General features: G+C 44.7%; 1 protein-coding gene across 7 annotated transcripts in view; it reads right to left on the bottom strand.

The window, feature by feature from the left end:
* Positions 1–21,856, bottom strand: part of ARHGEF9 (Cdc42 guanine nucleotide exchange factor 9) — a 191,730-nt gene that overhangs the window by 153,816 nt on the left and 16,058 nt on the right. For all 7 annotated transcript variants that reach the window (XM_090150155.1, XM_090150153.1, XM_090150154.1 and 4 more), the window contains exons 2-4: positions 18,753–20,938; positions 12,072–12,219; positions 9,108–9,208 (exon numbers count right to left, since the gene is read on the bottom strand). In XM_090150155.1, the coding sequence (XP_090006281.1) occupies positions 9,108–9,208; positions 12,072–12,219; positions 18,753–20,870 (2,367 nt within the window). In that variant the 5' untranslated portion in view covers positions 20,871–20,938. The remainder of the gene's footprint in view (positions 1–9,107; positions 9,209–12,071; positions 12,220–18,752; positions 20,939–21,856) is intronic.

The following is a 21,856-nucleotide window of genomic DNA, read 5'->3' on the forward strand; positions in this document are numbered from 1 at the left end:
AAAATGGTGGGAAAGAAATACATCTTTCTGCAGAAGGGTTTGTAAAATGCTTCAGTAAAACAAACCAAATTCTTTAGTAATGACTGTCTGGGATGTGGGGGTTTAGTTCTGCTCTGTTTTGCCTGAAAGAGTATCAAAACAGGAAAAAAACCCAAACTGGCGAAGGCAGACAACCATTTTACACAATGCAATCTTCAGCACGGCCCGATCTACCGTGGACCTGATTTGTAACAACCCACATCAGTCCCAAATCCCATCCACAGGAAATGCAAACTTCCCGCTGGTAGTTGAGAACAGCAGCAGAGCTCAAAATAGCAGCATTTCGGATTGTCAGTTGGACAGTTCTCAGCTGTCAAAGCTAAGCTGTAATCACAGACCTCTCCGGAGGAATATCTATTTGTCGAGTGCTAGAAATCAAAGTAAGGTGCCTTAGAAAAGAAGACGATGGCGCTAATAAGGAACTCAAGGAACTAAAGCATGCATACAAACTGATCTAATGGCCAGCTGTTCTCATAGCCATTCTGCAACTACCAGGGATAGCAGTGCTTCAGTGCATTCCCAGAGCAACTCTGCAAAACACTGAGCAGGTGGGGCTGAACAGCTTCCTGACCTGCACAGCTGATTTTCATATGTAAAGCACTGCCCCTTCGGGGTCTTACTTCACACTCAGTCAAAGCCTTGCCCTGCTCCTGTGCTGCATGAGTGCAAGCTTCACATTTGGGCAGGATCGTTGCTCTCTTTGGTGTTGAGACACTTCACTTGTTCTCCCTCCTCCATCCCTGTGCCCAGCACTAAAAGGGTTTGAGGCATGTCACTTTACATACCCGTCGGCTCTAGTGGAGTCACACGGATAAACCCGTAAGACAGGAACACGGACGGCTTGATCCCTGAAACACCATTGCAGTAAAAAGAAGAGACAGAAATGAAAGTGGGGAGTAGCTCTCCCTCCCCTTCTCACCCCAAATCACTGGGCCAGAGGTGGGAGAAGATTCAGGAAACATCACCCTTACATTGCACTATAACACTGCATCCAGGCTGCCTCGCTTCTGGTGACGGCTGCCCAATTGTGCTGTATTTCAGCACAGTTCAGCACAGCGAATTACAAAGAAAGCACCACACAGTGGAAAACACCTGACAGCTTACTGTTCAGTAGGCCTGAGAGAGACCAAAAAAAAAAAACGTGCATTTGCAAAAGACTGCATGAGCTTCTTCACAATTTCATGGAATTGCTGTGGAGCAGAAAACCTCACCGTGCTGAGCCCAGCCCTGTCTGCAGCCAGCAGTGGCCCGTGTCTGAACAGCTAGGAGGCATCACCAAGAGAAGGGAATCCCACAGAACAGCTTCTTTCAGAGTCACCCTGTGCAATTCCAAAAACGCAGACAGCATTGCTGTGACACCTGAATGCATCACAGCTACAGTAAAGTTTTGAGAGAAAGGTAAATGGAAGCTCTTCCCTTGCTTTCCCACTTTCTAGGGCCAGTAGAGGCTATCATCCAACTGCAGTCCTCACAAAGGGCAACTGCAGCACAGCATCAGTGTCACTGCCTGGCAACGTGCTGCTCACAGCTCAGCTCAGTCCCTTCGCCAGCACTGTGCTGACACTGACTGAATGATAGGTCAAACTCTCCCACATCTAGACATCAGAGCAACACTGAGAACCCTACAGCATAGCAAACCTCCTCTAAAAGACAGTTAACAATTTCTGCCTGGCTCCAGGGAGACAGACTTGTTTCCCCAGGCAGGGTTGAACTTACCTAAAAATTTGGAAGCATGTCAAGAGACAGAACTGAGGAGCACCCATCATACAAAGAACAGTGGTGGAGGCACTTCTGCTTTTAGACATGTTAAGTTCTTGCGTGAGGAGGAGTGCAAAGGGGAATCATTCAGTACTGACTCATCTCTCCTGGAGCAATCTGCTTCTCAAGCATCCCACTCCAGCTGTGCTTGGCATCAGGTCTTTTCTGACTTGCAGCAAATATTTTTTGTTTTCCTCACTTTCATATACCAAATCACATGTAACATCGCTGAGGAGACACCTAAATTTGACACCACCACACAAAGCAATAGCAGACAAACAGAATGGCAAAAGACCATGCTTCATTAGCACGCAGATTTACACAACAGAGCTCCATATCTGGGAAACAATGGGGGCTGCAACAGCTCTCTACATTCAGCACCAGTCACATCCCCTGCTGAGGACAAGAGTTGTCCAAGGCTGTGCCAAAAGACCCTTCCAAAGGCAGTCCCCAAGAACCACAGGCTGTGGAATATTTCCCTGATAAAGCAATGCTTCTCTTCATGCTGGCTCTCACATTCTGGGCTCTGCAGCTTCCCACACCCTTCGAAGGACACTGCAATGCACCCTGCAGTTGTGGGTGTCTTGGTGTTTGTGATGGTAAACAGTGTTTAATGCTGACAAAAGCCACAGTGCAACCAGCTATGATTTCATCTACTACTCCAGTTGCGTAAGAGTGCAACCACTGACCCCATCACACCAAATTGAGCTAACATTAAATTTTTATTCAGATAAGACTGATCTCTCAAGGTTTTGAGACAACAGGATAATATATTTCCTTACGTATTAGACATAGAAAGAGATTTATTAGGGAGATTAATACCTATATTTTTCATAGTCTATTAAGAGATGACGTTTTTCCTGATTCATTGAGAAGCTCATTGCAGGCTGTGTGATTTCACTGGGATAACACCCATGTTCCTATGCAGCTTCTCACCCTATGAATGTTACACTCCTCATTCCCCAAATACTAGCACAGCGCTGATGCATCTCCACCAAAATACACAATTACAATCTGATTGGAAAAGATGGGGCAAATGAGCTGTGGGGATAGTCCCAGATCACCTTTCTGGAGAGTCAACAGAAGCAAATCATCAGCTGAGGACACAGCACTGTGTCACACACAGCTTACAGCAGCACAGGAGCAGGATAGCCTTGCGGCCTCCATGATGTAGATTTCCACAGAAGCTGAAGGAGAATAGCCCTGCAAGGGAACAGCCCTTGGCTGGGGCAGTGACACAGTGAAGTGTATCAGACCTCATGCCTCACAGGACTGTATGAGCTCTGTAACCGTAATGGTTACATCATAACCATTTCCCCTTCAACTTTCAGCCAGTTTCTGGATGTGCTCCCCTACCCAGTGTCCACTTTTGTGTGGATAATGCACCTAAGAATCACATCTCAGAAGAGGTTTTGAAGCTATGACTGTGCTTTCACCTCTCCCTCCCAAATTTAGCTCCTTTTCAGCTACATACTGGCAGCACTGCAGTGGCCTTGAATCACAAATGCAGCCAGAGCTTAGGAAGCATTACAGAAGCACTTATTCCAATATTTACTCAGAGATTTTTTATGCTACACCTACCACAGACTTTGGTTTATTAAGAACATAGTGCACTGGGGAAGGGCAAACCACACAGAGCTGCCAACCAAAATGTTATTAAGGTTTCAGCAATGCAACGCAAATTGAGTTTATATTAGAGCCTCTTTTGTGTAAACCATATCCTAAAGTGAAACACAGTGACAGAGCTGAGTAATGAGTTGAAGCACAGAAATCAACACGGAACTACAGAGCAATAGGGAAAAGAATCCATTCCAAGCTGGTATTTAAGAGGAGAGCTTAATCTGCACTATAGAAGAGGTGATTATGTACAGTCACCATTCCACTCACATTTAATACCATGTGGGATGCAGCACCTACCATCTGCAGTTGCACAGAAAACTTCCCAAGGTTTAATTACGCTATAAAGACCATCATGTACTGGAAGATTCTTAATATGGGCTTACACGTAACCTTGAAGCAGCTGAGAACCTCTTGTAAGTCTGGAACTTGAAATCTCTCGTGCTATCTAGAAGAGAAATTCACCACTCCAAGCTCGGTGTTTTTTCACATCAAGCTTCTCCTTTCTCTAAGTATTCTCGCTCACTAAAAACCTGTTTGTCTCCAGGTGTGGTAGAGAAACTGCTAGAGTAAGACCCAACTAACCAAGGCTTATGGCCCCCCACCACTGCTCTGTACAGAACACCATTAAATGTTATTTATAAAGCATGACAAAATAACCAAAGCTCTGTTCAGTTCTGCTACTAGGAATCCCAAAGTGTGTTCTGCACTACTTTTCCATCACAGTCACCAAGGAATGAGTTCAAAGCACAGACCATTCATGCGAAATGGATGCAGATGGGTTCAGGGATGACCCAGAGTTCAGCACAGACTACACACATGTATTCAATGTTCTCTGTGCTCTGACCTGTTCACAAACAAAATCGGATTAGACACATCAGACCTCAGGTGCTTAAAAGGCTCCTACTGCTGCAAATCCCACTCACCCAGAGATCCTCGCTGAGCACCTTCACACAGACATACAGGAAGCATTTGCCAGCACTGGAGTCACAAGGCTCCACGACAGGGTCACTGGGACCAATCAACTTGGACTGAACTGCTGTTTCCACAATGAATGAACAGGTCTTCTTTTCCCCTTTTCTGTTTTCTTTTTTTTTTTTTTTTTAATAATACGGCACACAAACATTAACAAATGCCTAGGAATGACCTCGAGGAGGAAAGCAATGGAAAAAACTATACAAAGATTTCAAAGCACTAGTAAGAATAGCAGTATAATAGGTTTATCAAGATATAAAATAAACCCCAGAAGACACACAGATGAGATGCACCCAGGCAGCAGAAGTGCTAAATGTTCAAAATGAAGGAAGAGAGATTAAAAGAAAATGCATTTTTCTGGCAGCCCTCTTCACGTGCATAAAACACTCTCATCAATGTTAATTTAAATATTGGTGATATTTAAATTAATTAGCATCCGGAAAGCCACAAGACAACGTTTTCCTATCAGCTTATTCATGTGGATAGAAGAGCTAAAAAATGACTATGATTACATACAGCTCACGTATCAGAATGCAGCAGTCTACAATCCCTTCCACATCCCCTTCCTCACCAAAGTAGCAAGCCAAGAGAAACACTGTGCAGGACACGTTTCAAAGAGGAAAAAAAATAACCCCACTAAACAAAATGCAAACTCAGCATTATGCAAGGTGATAAAAATAGCAAGCAGAAGAGCTGGTACAGAATACCAACCAGCATTCCCTATTCATCTCAGCACAGCGTGAGCGAGGGAACCCAAATCAACTTTCTCTTCACTCCTCTTTCTTGCAGGCTGCGGTTTGCTTGAAATTCCTATTCCTTACAAATGTACCAGTGGGGAATTAGCTTTGGGTAGCAAAGGCAGCTCAAAGCAGCTTCTGAACATAGCTCGTGATTTGGGAAGAAGAGCAAGGACAGGCTGGGTTGGTGGGGTTTTGCAAACATTCAACACCGGTGCACAACAGAGCTACTGATTGTTAATGTAGAGTACGTTGAAGATGCTAGCATTAATGCAGAGTTTCCATCCTAAGTAATTCAGCTGTGGCCTTCATTCAGCACATGCAGTGAGGCTTTAGTCCTTTGTACAAGAGCACACAGCACAAATGGGGAAGGTACCAGAGAACATGAACGTTTGCCATCATCGTTGCTAAGTTAAAGACTAAAAACTAAAGCTGTCCTACGCTTATCATGTGGATGGTTCTGATTCCAGAATGGTTGAATATCCTTCTGGAGTATCTCCCAACATCCATTCTGACCAATAAAAAACATCTTCCAGAATAGCTCTGGGGTTGGAGAAAGTAACTCACTTCTTCCCTTGTCCATTGCTCAAAGGGCTCAGCCACGTACCATCTGGCAGGACCTACCTGAGGGTAAATCACAGAGGTAAGACAGATGCCAAGGGCCCTGTCAGAGCTAGTGCAGCCTTTTGGAAGTTCCATAGAAGAACCATAGTGCCAAAATGAAATGCTTTGCATATGAAGTATTTCAGTACAGAGTTTTCTCCAGGCTGAGAAGTGCATTTAAAATACCAAAAACTTTAATAAGTCAACGCAGTTTGATACCATTTTCTTTTTTTTTCCATCATGAAATTAAGAGAGAAATGAAAAATTATTGCATGGCTCTCCATATACCACCCTGTGGTGCTTCAGTTTCCTCATTCCCACCCACTAAGTGTGGATAATAAACCTTATCTATCCCATAGGAAATTTCTAAGGCTTGTGTCCAGACTTGCTGGTGTTAAGTCATTAAAATAGCTTGGGTATGACTGACAGAAGAAAGCTGAGACTAGTAAGAAAAAAACAAAACAAAACACACTGGTGTATGTATGCTGAGCACGAAGGTGAGGTGGAGCACAGGATTACACACACATCTTTCTCTCATGTCCTGCTACCACCACTTGCTTTTCCAATTGCATTTTGCTCTTCTTTCCAGCTCCCAGGTGTAACAGAAAACCACCAAGCAGGGAGAAGGCGTGGCTGCTACCAGCAGCTGTCCCCAGCATCTGGACAGATGCACCAAGATACAGCCTGATGCAGTGATGGACACAGTAAACCAGATGTGACAATGGTCTTGATGAAAAAGAGATTCTTTCATAAGATGATCAACAGCTCTACATTTTTGCATAACATGTAGCAATGCCAAGACTCTTTTTGTACAACAACCCGCATCTCTTCAAGGACCAAGATGGCACTGATGCCTCCGAGACAAGCCTAATGCTTTGTCAGTTTCCTTTTGCTCTCTATCCACCCCAGGCATTTCCATTCAAGACAGAAATCAAGCAGTTTCTTTGGAAGCCTGACATCTGGTTTGGAAGTATAAATCACTCCTTTCTGTACTAGTTCTGCACCTGTCAATGAACACACCTGACAAGAGATACCCAAGTTCACAAATTTTATCTCAAATTTATAAATCTTGCCAATGAAGAAATTTCTTTCTGGCAAACAGATGATTTACAGACCCATACATCTTCACTCAACTTGGGGCAGAGGCAGCAGATGAATTTTCCAGCACTGCTATTGTGAGCCACATTTATATATCTGCTCTGGTGGTGTTCACCACAGTAACTCTGATTTATAGACTCCAGCACAGGTTTCACACCTGCTTGTTCACTGTAATTCAGGCTGAGCAGCAAGCTGCCTAATGGCAGTGCCAAACAAGTCTCAGAGATCAGCTTGTTCAGGACCCCAAACCAATCCTGTGACACACGGGTCATTGGCACACCTGTGTCTGAGCCAAGCATCACATAAAGGTCTCTGCGCTCACAAGGAGCTCATTTAACTTTTCTGTTTCACATCCTCCGTATATTTCTCCACTGGAGAAAGAAAATTTCCTAGCTAGCATTTCCCAAACTTCAGCAGTATTTCTGGTTTGCTGGAGCTTTAATTCTCAGCTGCCTTTGTAAGGGTGCTCTCATGTCACGCTCTATTCTCAATCAGAAACAAGTCTGGCTTTTTGAGATGACTCAGGACACAAACAATTCTATTTTTCGTGTATTTGCTAGCAATATTATGGCAGAACAGAATAATGTGTTGGTTTCTGGGCAGAGCTGGAAGTATATCTACAAAGGCTGCAAAACATCCATCTCCTATGAACAGATTAAGAAAGTGTTAGATTTGCTAAGCAGACATACCTATGCACTAGTTAACACTAGATTCCAAATGTGGAAACATTTGTGGAACACCTGATGAGATTCTTTGATAGGGCTTGCAGCGTGTCTCATTGCTATAACATCGCAGTAACAATCCTTGCTGTATCCTCTATAGGTGGATATTATTGTTGCATTTCTTTATTCTGTCCCAGAAAGCAAACAGCTGTACAGAATTTTGATCATTTTATCTTCCAGAAGCTTAGATGTTCAGCATCCCTGTAACTAGAACAGCTGTTTCAAGGTGAAAGCAGCACTTATTTTTGAGAAACAGGGTAGGATCCAAATGGAGGTGAGAGAAAAGGAAAGGTTGAACTGCTTGTTCACTGCCCTCTATCTTATATCTCAGCCTACTAAAATCAGAAGAAAACTGGAGGTATTCCAGAAAGCCACAAATTACTGGGATAGAAGTGGTCTATCCCTGCATGTATCTCTTGCAAGCCAAGAAATAGTCAACACAAGCAGGCCAGAGAAGTCTGCCTTACCACCTACCTATGCTTCTACAGTGGAAAAACATGCACAAAGGCTGGGTCCTCCTTGGAAATCACATTTCGAGAAGGCAGCTCATCAGGTATCAAAGGGAAAAGATATACAATAAAGGACTGGCAAGGAAGGACAGTAATGGAGAGAAGAACCGCAGAGACACAACTACAGGACGTCAGTTTCCTCCTGTCAATTCCAGCAGGGAAATTCCTGGCTCCCAGATCATCCTTTGTTTGCCTACCCTAGAGGAACAACAAAGGCTAAACCTCTTTTGGTCCAGTCACTAGAAAACTTTCCTTGCATCATGGTAGACGCCAGCTAGCAAATCTATTGTGTTTTGTACTATTCAGTTTTATATGTCGGCTACCAGTGAAGCCAGACTCACAAATGATACAAATGCCAAACAAGATCACAGAACAGCCAAGGTCTCCAGACTTCAAAGGCACAGCACGGCACAGACTAAAAGCAATCCCACACAGAAACAAGGAAGCACATCAGACAGATGTAACAACTATTTGCTACCTTTCCTGATTATTTTTTTCAACTCACAGAGAAAGACAGGGAAATCCCAAGGCCCACAACAGCTAGTAGCAACATTCACAAAAAAAGAACAAAATAGATTGTGTCTATATTTGCAAAACTCTTCTGGAAAGAATCAGTCATGTGAATCTGCCACAGAGATGGCTCTGGTAGCACTAACAAACCCAGTGGACACATGGTAAAAAAGGGTTGGGGGGTGGGGTGGAAGCACATCATCAAAGCCACTGAACAAATCTATAGGCTATTTGAAACGTCACAGTTCCTCCACTTGCACGGATCGCTCGACCAAAGGAATGGGAGTCCAGTGCCTCCATTACACCACAAAGCCTCTGCTATGTGTCTGAGGGAAACTAATCCAATGGGAAAGGTTAGCGCACCTATTATCACTATAAAACAATTCTAATAGCAAAAGAATTACTCTCATCTGTGGCTGAAGGAACCGCAGATTCAGGAAGCCGTTAGTACAGCAGGTTGTTAGTTTCCAAGGCTAAACATGTGGTAGGTAAACAACAACCCTGAAGCATGCAGAGGCATATTTCAAACAACGCCTTACCCTACTGATTTGCAGCTTCTCAGCTCCAGGCTTGAGGAGGTTCCATCTACGTCCGCCGTTCCTGCGCACCTTCAGAGTCTTTGAAGCCAGTTCGTTCTCAGCTGCCAGTTTAAAATCCACCGGAGAAATAAAAGAAGGAAAGAAAAAAAAAAAGAAGGAATGACAAAAGATAAATGCTGTGCTTTAGCTCAGGCTGGGGGCGGAGGCTGTTCTTTTAAATGAAAGAAACAAAATTGTTTGCAAGAGACTCATTCAACCCCTTCTTTAGAAAAAGAGAGCAGAGAGTATATTTAGGTGCTTTATTCCGTGCTCTTGGGATACAAGTAAAACAGTGCAGCTTGGATACCACAAAAAGGCAGGCACAGACTAGGAGCCAAGAGCCAAAACTAAGAGGTGGTGTGAACAGGTGAGGACAGACAGGCTGGGTTTGAAACCAGAGTGCTCTCCCAGAAGCACCAGGCAACAGAAGTGCCTCATCTGCATACACCCATACTGAAAGTGCAATAGCTCCTTGGGTCATAACTGCTAATGGTACCTCTGCAGAAATCCCAGCCTTATAACTGTTGCAGTTTGTATGATGCAATTCCTTGAAAAAGAAACAGCTTCTCAAATTTATGTAGAAAACAACAATGGGAAAGCCCACAAAAGCTGTTTTTCAAAGCAGCGGGTATTTCTCATCCCAAGCATTTCAGGCCAGTACAATTCTGATCTGGCTTTAAGTTATTCCTTTCACACCAGCTCTCATCTTGGCCTTATAGATCGTACACACCCAAGCACAAGACTGTAAAGAAGAGGCAAAAGGGGGGAAGAGCTGGTAATCCACCTTTCAAAATTAAGCTCTGTTTTCTTAATCACCCCAAATGTTAAGTTCCTTATACTATCCCTCTCTTTTAGGGGGATAGAGCTGTCATTTTGTGCAAGACTGAGTTTTCCCCTCCCACAGCTAATGAAGTTAGATGTTAACCCCTTCCCCCAGCCTGGGCTTCTTTCAGAGTGGAAAAGGGGCCCAGGCAGCACGTGGAACTGATGTTTGTGCCTATGTGTGTATACACACCCAGGGGCATTCACAGCCCACAGAGCTTTATCACCCCTTTCATGGAGAAAGGCACCTACAGAAAATACACATTCCAGAATTCCTGTCCTATATAGGACTGTAACGCTATAATGCAGTGGAAAGCACAGTAGTAACAGCAGGGTAGCAAAGTCCCAGCCTGCAGCAAATAAGGATAAGCCCCAATGCAGCAGCTGTGCATGCAGAATCAAAGGGAAAAAAAAAACAAAACAAAAACTGCTGACCCTCAGAAGGCCTCATGTAGGCAGGGATCTCCAACAAGATACCCTCACCTCCACTGCCAACCCATAAATGAGGTCTGGGAAGGAGTGGATCCTGGCTTTACCCCTTCTGATCACTCAGATACACTGCATGCACCTGAGCTCCCTTGGGTTGGCCCTGCCTTCCCACCAGGTGTTCAATCACTGCTTCAAGCCATGATTTAGCATTTCCACAACAAAGACCAACCCTAATTTTCTTCTTCCAGGTGCACCTCTAACCCCTGTTTGGGTTTCAGACTGTCAGTCTCAAGGGCTTTGAAACCAGACAACAAAGGATAAAAGGTCTAACCTTTAGGAGATAGGGACACACACTCCAGGATCTGTGCTCCTGGTGTTTGGTTCACCCTTACTTACATAGCCAAAATACATGCCCCTGCCTGCTTACTGCAAGCTTCCTGCTCCCAAATCTAATAGCTGGGGACTCCCTGCTGCCCAGGACAGCAGCACAGAGCACAGCAGAGCTGGGAACCTGCCTCAGCCCTGGCATGGCTGGGTGGGCAGCAATCCTGATTTTTTTCCAGTGTTGCTGGGAGAGAGATTGCACTGAGACCCATTTCCTAAACGCACTGCTGACGTAGGCACCCTGCTGTTATTTTTAGCATTTCACTTTCTAGACTCTCAGAAAATCAAGCTGCAGCGCAAGTGCCGATTATAGCAAGAGGCTGCTACCAGGCTCCAGAGGAAATGTGCCAATATAGTAGCACTCAGGAGCAATGTGCAAACGCAGTAGTGCTCACATTTTGAGAGATGTCTGTGCTAAAAGCGTGTGCACCCCTACAGAAGAGCCATCAATTAAAGAGGCAGCTGCTATGCCTTTTCCCTTCTGATTCTTCTTAATCCTTAACGTGCTGCCGCCATCCATTAACTGCTCAGATCCCCAGTGTGCTCCCAAGCAATGCCAATGCAGTCTGGCAGCATTCCCATACTTGCTAATTCAAGGCATTCTCAGTGCTAGTGCTACCCCTCCAAGAAATGATTTTCTTATAGCAATTATCAATCTTTTTAATTAAAGGTTCACAAAGTCACGTTGTCCGTTCAAGCATCTGCTTATTTACCTGCCCACACAAGACCCTTCCAGCAAATACGTTCAGTCCTGCTTTCTCCAGCATCATTTTGAGCAGGGCAAATTATAATTACATTAATCAAGTGCTGCAGAGGATAGCTCACCACAGTCTTTGACTCACAGGGTTCTCTATCTGTTCAGGAAGAGCACCCAGAAAAAACAACTCACATCTTGTTCTTTTCCAAACAAACATTAGAGCTGAGTTATGATCTCAGAATCCATCACTCAACACCTCCAAATGCCAAGTACTCACAACAAAAACAGGTAAGACAACAGAAAGCCAAGAGGAAACTACCAAATTACAACTCCCACAAACGTTGCTGAACAGCTTTTACTCCTTGTGCACCTATCTGTTCATCTTCTCACAACCAAATTACAGGGATTGCATTCAGAGACACTAAAGTTACAAGAAAAAAAGAAACTCTTTAGCATCTGGCTGTCAGACTCTCCTCACCCGGTTCCAGGGTTATAACAAGAGCAGATACAAGCCACAGCTGTGATTTCTCAGCCCACGTTAGGAAGACCAAAAGACAAAGATTTCGGGGGATAACCACTGCAAAGCTACTCACCGCGTCTTCTGAGCAGGTGCTGCATGCGCCCACCCACTTGGTCCAGCCCCATCGGGGTGCTCTGGGAGAGCGGCTCGGAGCGACATCTCTCTACAAGCACCTTGAAGGGAGGTGCTCGTGGGGATGGTTGAGAAGGATGAGACATTGTCTGGAAAGCAAAGGGTCAGAAAAGAAATTTAGCAATGCACGTTAAACATGGGACAAAGAACATTCCCCCCCACCCCCAGCCCCCAAGGTACGGACACCTTATGGCTTCGCACTGCTATCTGCACCCTCTTCTTTTTATTTTTTGCTGAAAGACAAAGTTTTGCTGACTCTGTTTCTGGCATGCTCTAATTCTCCCTGTATGGGGGTCCCTAACGTGAGCACAGGTCATGGTGCTCAAGTCCCATCAACTTCTGGTGGCACTGAGTCTCCATGGCACTTTCTAGGGTAACGTGGCGAAGACATTTGTGTTCTGCACAGCATTTTGTCCACACCAGTGTCACCAAGCCCCAGCAGGAGCACAAGCAGGGAGTGAATTAAGCTGGTGCTGAGGGCCCCAAGTCTGCAGGAATGTCAGTCTTCAGGAACTGAGCACCCAGAGCTGAATTAAAATGAACTCTTGGGATAATGAGTGTAGACTTCACTACTTAAGGGTGCTCAGGGTCATTAAGGCCAATTAGTGCATCCAAAGCATACTGTGGACAGACAGCTGAAAGATCTGCTTCAACTGGCACTCCTGAACTGAATTAGCAGATGCACCCTTTGGTAGCCTAAAGCAAAGGAGAGACTGTTCCTGTCTGGATTTTTAGCCAACAACTAATTACACCCCATCAGCTACCCCAGATTTATGAGCATAGCCATGCTCAAGAGACATTAAAGAAGTGGTAGAAATATGTTCACTTGAAGCACACAGAAGTAGAACAATGCAGCAGTGAGAGTTAGGAGAACAATCTGCTCATCTCTGCGCCTATCCAGCAGAACAACAGGATCTGCCCATTCTACTATAGAAATAAACATTTCAAGTTTTCAGAATAAAGCCAAGATACCCAGCAAGAATCATTCCTGCAAAACTCAAGAGTCTTGATGATTTAATAAGATCTATGTAAGAGTGAATTAAATTAGTAACAGGATGTCATTCTCTTAATTCCCAAGAATCTTAGCAAGACACTCCCTTCCAGGCACTTCCAAAGGTCACATAAGGTGTTTTTCCAATTCCATAAACAGAAGCCCACAGATGGTCTATGAAGAGGACAGGAGGTGAATAAACCTAACAGCAATGCTGTTATTGCTGTGCTGCTGGAGTCATCGGGAGGGTACAGGGAGCCTTCTAGAGAGAGAAAGGGCTTCACATATAGATGGCATTGAATGGCTTTGGTAGTAATAGTTTCTCTGGAAGGTGATTGATAACAACTGTGAACAAGACAAGCCCTCTATATCAATAGCCTAGGAATTATTGCTTAAAACACTATGACACTGGCAATTGATTGAAGCACCTTTAAAGCAGTCAAATGTCCCCAGGTATATCCTAAGATAACATTAATTCAATGAGAAACTATCATTTATAGCTAAATGGAGAAAAAAGGTTGGTGCTTCTCTTGCTCCTGAGTAAACCCAACTTTTATCCTCCTCTTTCAGGAGGAAATTATCTCAATAGAGACAACAGCAAGAACTGTGGAATGGATTTATCTTTCTGAAAATCATGGTTCAAAACCCTGCTTTTCATTTTCTTCTCTGTGACGCAGACGATGTGGAAGCCTTGTGTATAATCCTGGAGCTAAGACATCAGCAGAAAATTCAGTTTAGAAAGGTCAGGAGAAGAAAAGAGGAGGGCTCTTCACTGGAAGGCTTTTAGCCTCAGTTTGAGACAGATTTTTCACACTTCCATGGCCCTGCTAATAAATGGGTGTCTCTGATGGTTTAAGTCCTCAAGCACCCTCAGCTTTCACTGATGCACTTATCTTTATTTACAAATGAAGAACAAAGCAGACAGGCTACAATTACCCCGAAGTCACAGTGGGAGGCTGTGGATGAAGTAGGGCTCCGTGGCCCATTCTCTGTACCATGTCCAGTGCTCCAGCACACTCCCCTTAATTGGGAAACAAGTGGGAGGAGGAAAAAAACAAAGCAAACCTCCTGGGCAGAAAGGTCCAGCACAGAGGCCAGGAGAACCTACAAGTCCCTGTTCATATCACTGCTCTGATGGCAATAAGGGAGGTAGGAGAAGTCAAGGCTGTGAACTAGAGAAGGCTCCACAAGCATTTCAGAAAAACGTGGAAATCTGAAATCCCCAGGTGGCTGGTTATACATACACAGAAAGCCTACCAGCCCAGCAGATGCAACCTGCCTTTCCCTCACAATGCTAAAAATGTTTCCAAAGAAAAAAAAAAAGAAAGCTATCCCAGTATACATAGCACTAAATGTAGGATTTAATTCAAGATTTTGATACACTTCACAGTTATTAAGAAAATGTGAACAGCTTAGAGGTTTTGTCTCTTCTAAAAATAAGATGATTGTCAGACATAACTGTATTAAATGCCATAAATATACAGGATCTTCATTCTGTAACTAAATCATACCTCGCTACAGACAGAAATACAGTGCTCCTTAGGCAGCAGGAGGACTTAGAAAGTAAAGCAGTATTTCTTCACTTGTGCTTCCTTCATAAGCGCAATAGGTGGAGACAACCCAGCCAACTGGCAACAACCAGCTAAAGCTCTGAAGATCAGCTCTCAGAAATGCACTTTTTCTGGTTAGTACCACTGAACAGAGCAAGGAGGGGGAAGCAGCTCGGCAGCCACGCTCCTGCAGCAGCTCCCAACACGTTCTGTGGCAGAGAGACAATCAAACAATCTCAAGCTAAAGGTCACCACAGGATCCTGTTGCAAACTGCTTGCAGTTTCTCATCAAACAGAGAGAAAGAAAGTTGTTCTATCTTCCTCTCATGAAAAGACATTTGCAGCAGCTGCTCTAAAGCAGAACTCCAAACCTGTGGGAGGATCTGAGATCTCCAGTGCCCCAGCTATCAGAAGGCATATCAGCCGGTGCATCTTCTGGCACGTGCACACACAGGTAGATCAGCAATCCGGTGCTTCCAGTCAGACCCACCACACAGGATGAGCCTCCAGTTTTCCCACGTACGCAGCACAGTGTGCACAGAAATCACAAGCCCCACTAATGCTGTAAAAGCACTGATCATCATCAGGGGCACTGTCAGCATCTGCACACTCTGAGCAGTGAGCACCTGAATGGCACCCAGAACAGTTTGCCCCGTATGTATGGGGCACAGCTGCCCAAAGGAAACACTCCCCCTCGTGTGCTGTGAGGCTGACAAGTGTGGATGATCTGAGAGAGAAACAGCAGACTAGCTGGGAGACCTGCAGGATCCATCAACCAGCCTGGCAGCTTATCCTGCAAAGCAGGCACTTTCTGTCCAGGCACACAAGACTGGAGAGAACTCATTTTCAAGCTTCTGGCAATTGTAATTCCCCCAGAAAATGGCATCACAACTCGTTTCTATGTGTGGGTAAAAAAACTAGACAGCAGCAAGATGCAGATTATAAACCACTTACAGATAAAATTCAAAATCCTACAGATAAAGCATTCTTTTCCTTAAAATAAATCCTTATTTCACAAATAGCCAGCAGAGGGCAGAACAAGACTGCAGTGAAAAATTTTGCACCTGAACTGCATTTTAACTACAGAAGCCAAATTGCGTTGGAGCTGCACCACAGTGCTCCGTCCCTGCTGAACATCTGTGCAAACCCCGAGGTGACCAAGAAGATCTCAGACAGCAATGAGCCTAAATCAAGTTTTTAAGAAACTTTGAGTTTCTACAAACTGGAAACTGAAGTCTGAGATAGTCTGTCACAGGTGTATTTTGCAAGCGTTTCTCATGCCGTGCTCCAAGTAAGCATCAAACCCCCACAAACTCTGTCCAAGTACACATGGGGTGGTTTGAAACGCTGGTGGCAATGCCTAGCTGCAGGGTAGCCGGTGTGATTTCACAGCTTCCTCCCAATGCAGCATCAACTCAAGCTCCTGGAAGTGGCCAAATTCAGCTTGTGGGGCTGTGCCTGATTCCATGGAAAAGAGAAACTTCTATGGTTTGCAAGTGAAGGCCATCAGTTGATCAAAATCTCAGAGAAACTCTACGTCATCTTTGAGCTCCTTTCTCATATCCCTATCTGAAAATAAGTAAGGCCTTTCAATTCCCAACTTGCAGCAGTGTTAATGGGTAATTCATTTGCCACTGACGACTCATTTTGGATTGCTACTGTTCTTATAATCCATCAAAATATTTTTATTTATGCTGATCATTAGTTCCCTGAACAAATGAGAATTTGGGATGGGACCCAAAAGCATCTAGGCAGGGGAACAGTTTGAGAAGTAAGCAGTTTTCTACCCACTCCTCTTCTTACTAAATGTTGTTGCAGTGCTGTTTTCTGTACAGCAGTAAGATCAAACACTATTGAGCTGTTACTTGCCCACACTGTCAGTAAGCTGCTGATGGAAAACATGAAATTTTAAAAGGCAAGGTAAGGAGAACAAGAAATGGAGGTGTTAGCTTTAGAAGAGCACAGCTAAGCGGAAGACTTGCTGTCTAACTAGGACCAATGCCCAGGTCCCCCACATCTCACTCCACCTCCCTGCACTACATCATCCTTGATCTCCTAGCAGGCTGGGGCAGGGAGTCTCAGTGAGAACAAGCATTTTTCTGCTTTTGTGGGAAAACATGTAGGTTGTTTTGAAAACAGTTGCTGAAGCTATTTTTGTTTCACACAGCTAATGCACTTCAAAGGCTGCAGGAGTACTTGCTTACAGCAGCCTGTCCTGCAAGCACCCTACTTTTGGTGAAGCATTTCACTTGAAATCCAAATCCCCCAGTTACTGCAGAGCAGCCTGGAGCACACAGCTCCAACAACTGTCCCAAGGAACAGGTGCCAGAAAGGAGGTAAATCCAGCCCTAAAACAATGAGAGGCCTGAGTTTGCTGCTAGTGTCATGCTCGGGCTGAAGTTATTCCTCTTATGTGTTTATTTTTGGTAAACTGTTTCCGAGTGCCACTCCCTGATGAGAGATAGGCAAGTAATTCCCTTGGGTGTCTCAGGACATTTGTTAACCGAGCTGCCAATGGACTCTCTAAGTCCATTCTCATCCAAGTTTCCTTCCTTTCCACAGGACTTGGTGCTGCCCTTAGATCACTGCGCATCTCTAGACCAAGTTTCTGGGATCCAGAGGTGTTTACAAATCAGGGTGGGCTGCGTGCTTTCCCTTCCAGCTTGCCATTGCTTCTGTGAGGTGGCAGGCATGAACCTGTGAGGCTGGGAGCCACCATAATCCAGAGGTTGTACTGCTATCGCCACCCTCAACAGGAACTCGGGGAAGGTTCCCTGTCCAGTTATCTTAAGTACCATCTTTAAGTTTCTCTGTAAAGTCTGTAAGCTGCAACATCTGAGGTGGGACTCACCCCACCTCTGTTCACACAGCTGACCTTGGAAATTGCTCACATTTTGCCTTCAAAGAATGAGAGAATGGATTAGGTTGGAAGGGGCCTTAAAGATCATCTCCTTTCAGCTCCTCTGCCATGGGCAGGGTTGCAAGAACTCTGCGATTAGACACACAGCCATAGCCCTCAGCTACCAAAAATGCAGCTGCTCTGGGAAAAGACTGCCAGTACTTCCCTTGCTCCACTCAGTCCTTTCATGCCTCTGTTATCTTGCTGCTGCTCAGCATACTTACAGCTTAGTCCCTGCAAAAGCATATCAAACCACAGTCTGCTCGTTCAAGCCACTCCTAAAAACATTTTGTCCAGTAGAACACAAGTGGCTAACCACTACTTGTCCCACTTCGTAACTCCCTGGAATTACACAGTGAACTGTCTTCATATTTTTGAATAACAAAAAATGGAGGGGAAAAAAAAAAGCAGGAATAACTAACAACGGTACTGCCCATTTTAACTGGGAGTCAGAAGTTCAGACTTTTTTCTTCTCAGCATTTGTAATCTGCTGCCAATTTTCAAACACTTCCCCTCTTGGCTCAGAAGTTGGTGACCCCTTTTCCAGTAGGGAACAAAGTCATCACCCCATAATGTGTCATCTCTCAAAGCCCAAAAGGACAGGCAAAAGTTTCTCCATGAGTTGACCCAATTTCCCTATTGGGCACCTTAAAAATAAAAGTCATCATTTCAGCTTTAGCCAACAGGAACCCAAAAGAAAACAGCTGGTCTTCATGCTGGGCAATACGGATTTGTAATTTTCATAACCACCATTTCCCATCTTCCATTTTGGGCTAGGATTGTGTGCCAGGAATCTTCCTGGTGTTCCAGATGCTGTGGTGTAACCAGCATCACCTAATAAAAATCAACTGCCATCGCCACTACTGCTAAATGCAGAGAGGAAAAACAATTAGAGTTAGAGCATAGAAATACAAGAATCTCTGTTACAGCCCTCTTCTAAAGGCACTGATAATGGCATAGCCAAAAGGTTATAAGAGGAGCATCCGAAAATCTGCAGTAACAGCTCAGGGCCATGCCAGTCAACTGGTTCCTCGTAGACTGCTACGAGGCCATTCTTTGTATAATTAAGTAAAAATTCCAGAGAAGAATATATAAAAATGATTTCAAGTGCAAACCATCTTTATAAGAGGTATAACAACAGTGCAGTCTTATTGGAAGTTACACAGTAAAGCTTACTCATACCTTTCCGTTGTTAAGAAGTCCAGAGGAGACAATTCTAGAGATGGTCACGTGGAACGGACGGCACTCATCATCACAGTCAAAGCGCACTCCTCTGCCAAGTAACTCCACAGGGTTCTGTTCCACAGGTGAACTTGTTCTGTGCTTTTTGAAGCATCCATCAGTCTGCTCAAACACCACCCCTTCAACTGTTGCACATTTTAAAGAAGTTGCTGCAGAAAAGTCACCGTTAGCAGCTGGAGAACTGTTCAGCACTGCAGTATCCAGATTTTTCTCTGGAAGATGTTGAGAACGTGGCAGGTCCCCGCCTACGACCTGTTCCTTCTCTGGAGCATTGCTTGAGTCCTGAAACTCCAGGTCATCTCTAGATAAATCATGTAAAGGCAACTCAGGATTTCTCAGGTGCTTCATATCCAGTTCAGTCTTTGAAAGCTCCAGAGCTGCTGCTAGAGACATACTCATGTCGTTAGTAACTACTGAAGCACAAGCCACATCCTGAGGTTCGAGTTCATGCAGAGTCATCTTTAGTGGATGGTGGATCAGAGCCACCGTCACAACAGGAAAGTCACCGTTAGCAGCCAGAGAACCGCCCAGTTCAGAAGTACCCAGATTTTTCCCAGGAACATCTTCCAAACATGGCAGGTCCCTGCCCACAGCCTGTGCCTTCTCTGGAGTACTGTCCACGTCCCGAATCAGTTTGGTCAGAGTTGTCTGTGGAAAGTGGACTGCAGCCTCAGAGGGCTCTTCGGAATTTATCACAGTGACAGAGTCATCTGGGAGCTCTGGCCCAGAGGAAGAAAGTGGTATTTCATTAAAACTATCATTCTTGCTGCCCAGGGCGGAGAAGCCGATGTCTTGTGACAGCTCTGTAGTTTTACAGCCCTGTGTGGTCTCCTTCCCCACTGAACTCTCAAAGCTTGGATTATCCCACACGCCTGAATCTGGGGACTGCAGACATGCTCCCACCGTGCAGAAAGCATTCGCGGTCTCATTCTCAATAACCAGGCTCACCTTGCGGGAGATGACATCCTGCCTCCAGCTTCGGGAACTCCGCTGAGGCCTTTTCTCATCAGGTGAAAATGCCTTTGAGGAGCCTCGCAGCCGCCGTGCTGCCTCGGCCACGCTGGTGAAGAACCGCACAAAACCTGCAAAGTGAGTGGCTTTGGTTGCGCTGTTTGATTTTTTCTGCTGGCTAAGATTCTCCTCACATCTCATACCGAAGTCCAAATAAGGAGTGGAATGGTCAGTTATATTTTCTAAGTTCTGGAAATTGCTTTCAGCCCTTTCATCTAGAAGCTTTGAATTATCTTTGCTAGTTAATGAAATTCCTTTCAGATAGCTCCAGACATCAGAGCTTCTTCCTCTTTTGCCCTCCTGTGGGAGCACAGTACATTTCTTTTGATTGTCCCCTTCCGTAATTGCAGGACTCTTAAAGTTTTCAAAATTCAAAGACTCGCTCTTTCTAGCTGGTATTTTTTGGCAGTTACTAACATTATCTTCACTGTGTAGTCTGATACTAATATCCCTGAGACATTTACTTTCATTGGCGTCAATTTCAGGAATGCTGATATTCAGCTCGATGTCTTCAAAAGAGGAATCTAAATCTTCAATGTGCCCCCCATAGGAATGGCGGTAGGGCCTCTGGCTCTCACCCAGTTTCTTAACCCTGTAGACTGCTCCTTGCCCACCAGCAGGATAGTCCTCCTCAGGGACACAAGTAACTTGCACTGCAGATCCTCTGAAATCTACATCCTTAGGCAACTTAGAGGTTCTTAGCTTTTTTAAGGGCATTACCCTGTCCATGAAGGATGGCTTTTTTTCATCGGAGGCATCATAAGTATCTCCCAGTACGATCATGGACCGGGGTCTTCTTTTATTCATAGAGGATCCTTTCCTTCGCCAAACAAAATTCCAGATCCGGTTGCCCTTGGTCAACTTCTTATATCTGGGTGCTTCTTCCTGCTCATTTGGGACTGCATCACTGCAGGTGCCATGCTCAGCACAGCAGACCTCCGATGCATCAGCACTCCTATCCTCCATGTTTGCTTGGAAAATCCTGTTTGTATATCCATTTGCAACTACCAAAGGGTCAGTATGCCGGCAGCCATCTATAACTTCCATTGCTCCGGCTCAAAAGCTGGTACCAGGGGTCAAAGACACATTGTCTTCAGATTGTTTTCTTCACAAGACTTGAGGGAAAAATTGCAAAGGAGCACAATTAGGAGAACAAAATTTTTTCAGAAGGCATATTTGCTAATGCAACACAAGTCAAGTCCTATTCCAGTGACAGTAATGCCACTGATTTCAGTGAGACTTTTGCTCTTAAGGTTTTGCTCTTAAACTATACAAAGTTCAAAGCAACTTAAGCCTGATTTAAGTGACCAAAGATTTAATGATTACAGATAAGCTTTTTGCATCAATAAAGTTACCCCAAAGTACACACAGAATACCATAAATCACATATTGGTCTTGCAAATTGCTAGGACTCCCAGTGCGTCAGAGTACATGACAGAGAAGAAAAGAGGAAATTGCAGGGAAGTGTCCCTGCACATGTCACTGTCATCCTCACCAGCTTCATCTGCCAGGAACTGACAATGCACTCCCAAGGAGTTCCGTCTCTTCAGGCAGGCATTCAAAGAAAAGCCAGGATGGGCCCTTTCCTGGAAACAATGCAACTCTGAAATAACTTCAATACCAAAAACCTCACATAATATTCAAGCCACGTTTTCCTACAACAGCTATGGCACCAGCACAGGAATCCCTCACTGGAACTGAACTGCTAAATGAAAGATGCTTGGCCGCCGCTCAATGCTACACAAGAACACATGTTCCCCTCAAGTAAGTTTCAGCCTAAGTGAACAGGATTAAAACTATGGATACCCCACACAAAAGCAACAGAAACCACTGCCAAGCCTTTGTAAGAATCTGAACTTCTACACATGCAGATCCTAAGCCTTCCCTTCCACCAGTATACACCTGCCCTGCCCTGACTCACTGCTACAGCTTCACAATGCGTTCCTGGGTTTCTGTCTGTCTGAGCAGCATACACAACCCCAATCCCAGCCCTCCTCACAGGACAAAGAAGAGAGGAAAAGCAGGGACAAGAA

This window comes from Phasianus colchicus, chromosome 14, assembly GCF_987193195.1.
Source record: "Phasianus colchicus chromosome 14, bPhaCol1.hap1.1, whole genome shotgun sequence".
Classification (NCBI taxonomy): Eukaryota; Metazoa; Chordata; class Aves; order Galliformes; family Phasianidae; genus Phasianus; species Phasianus colchicus.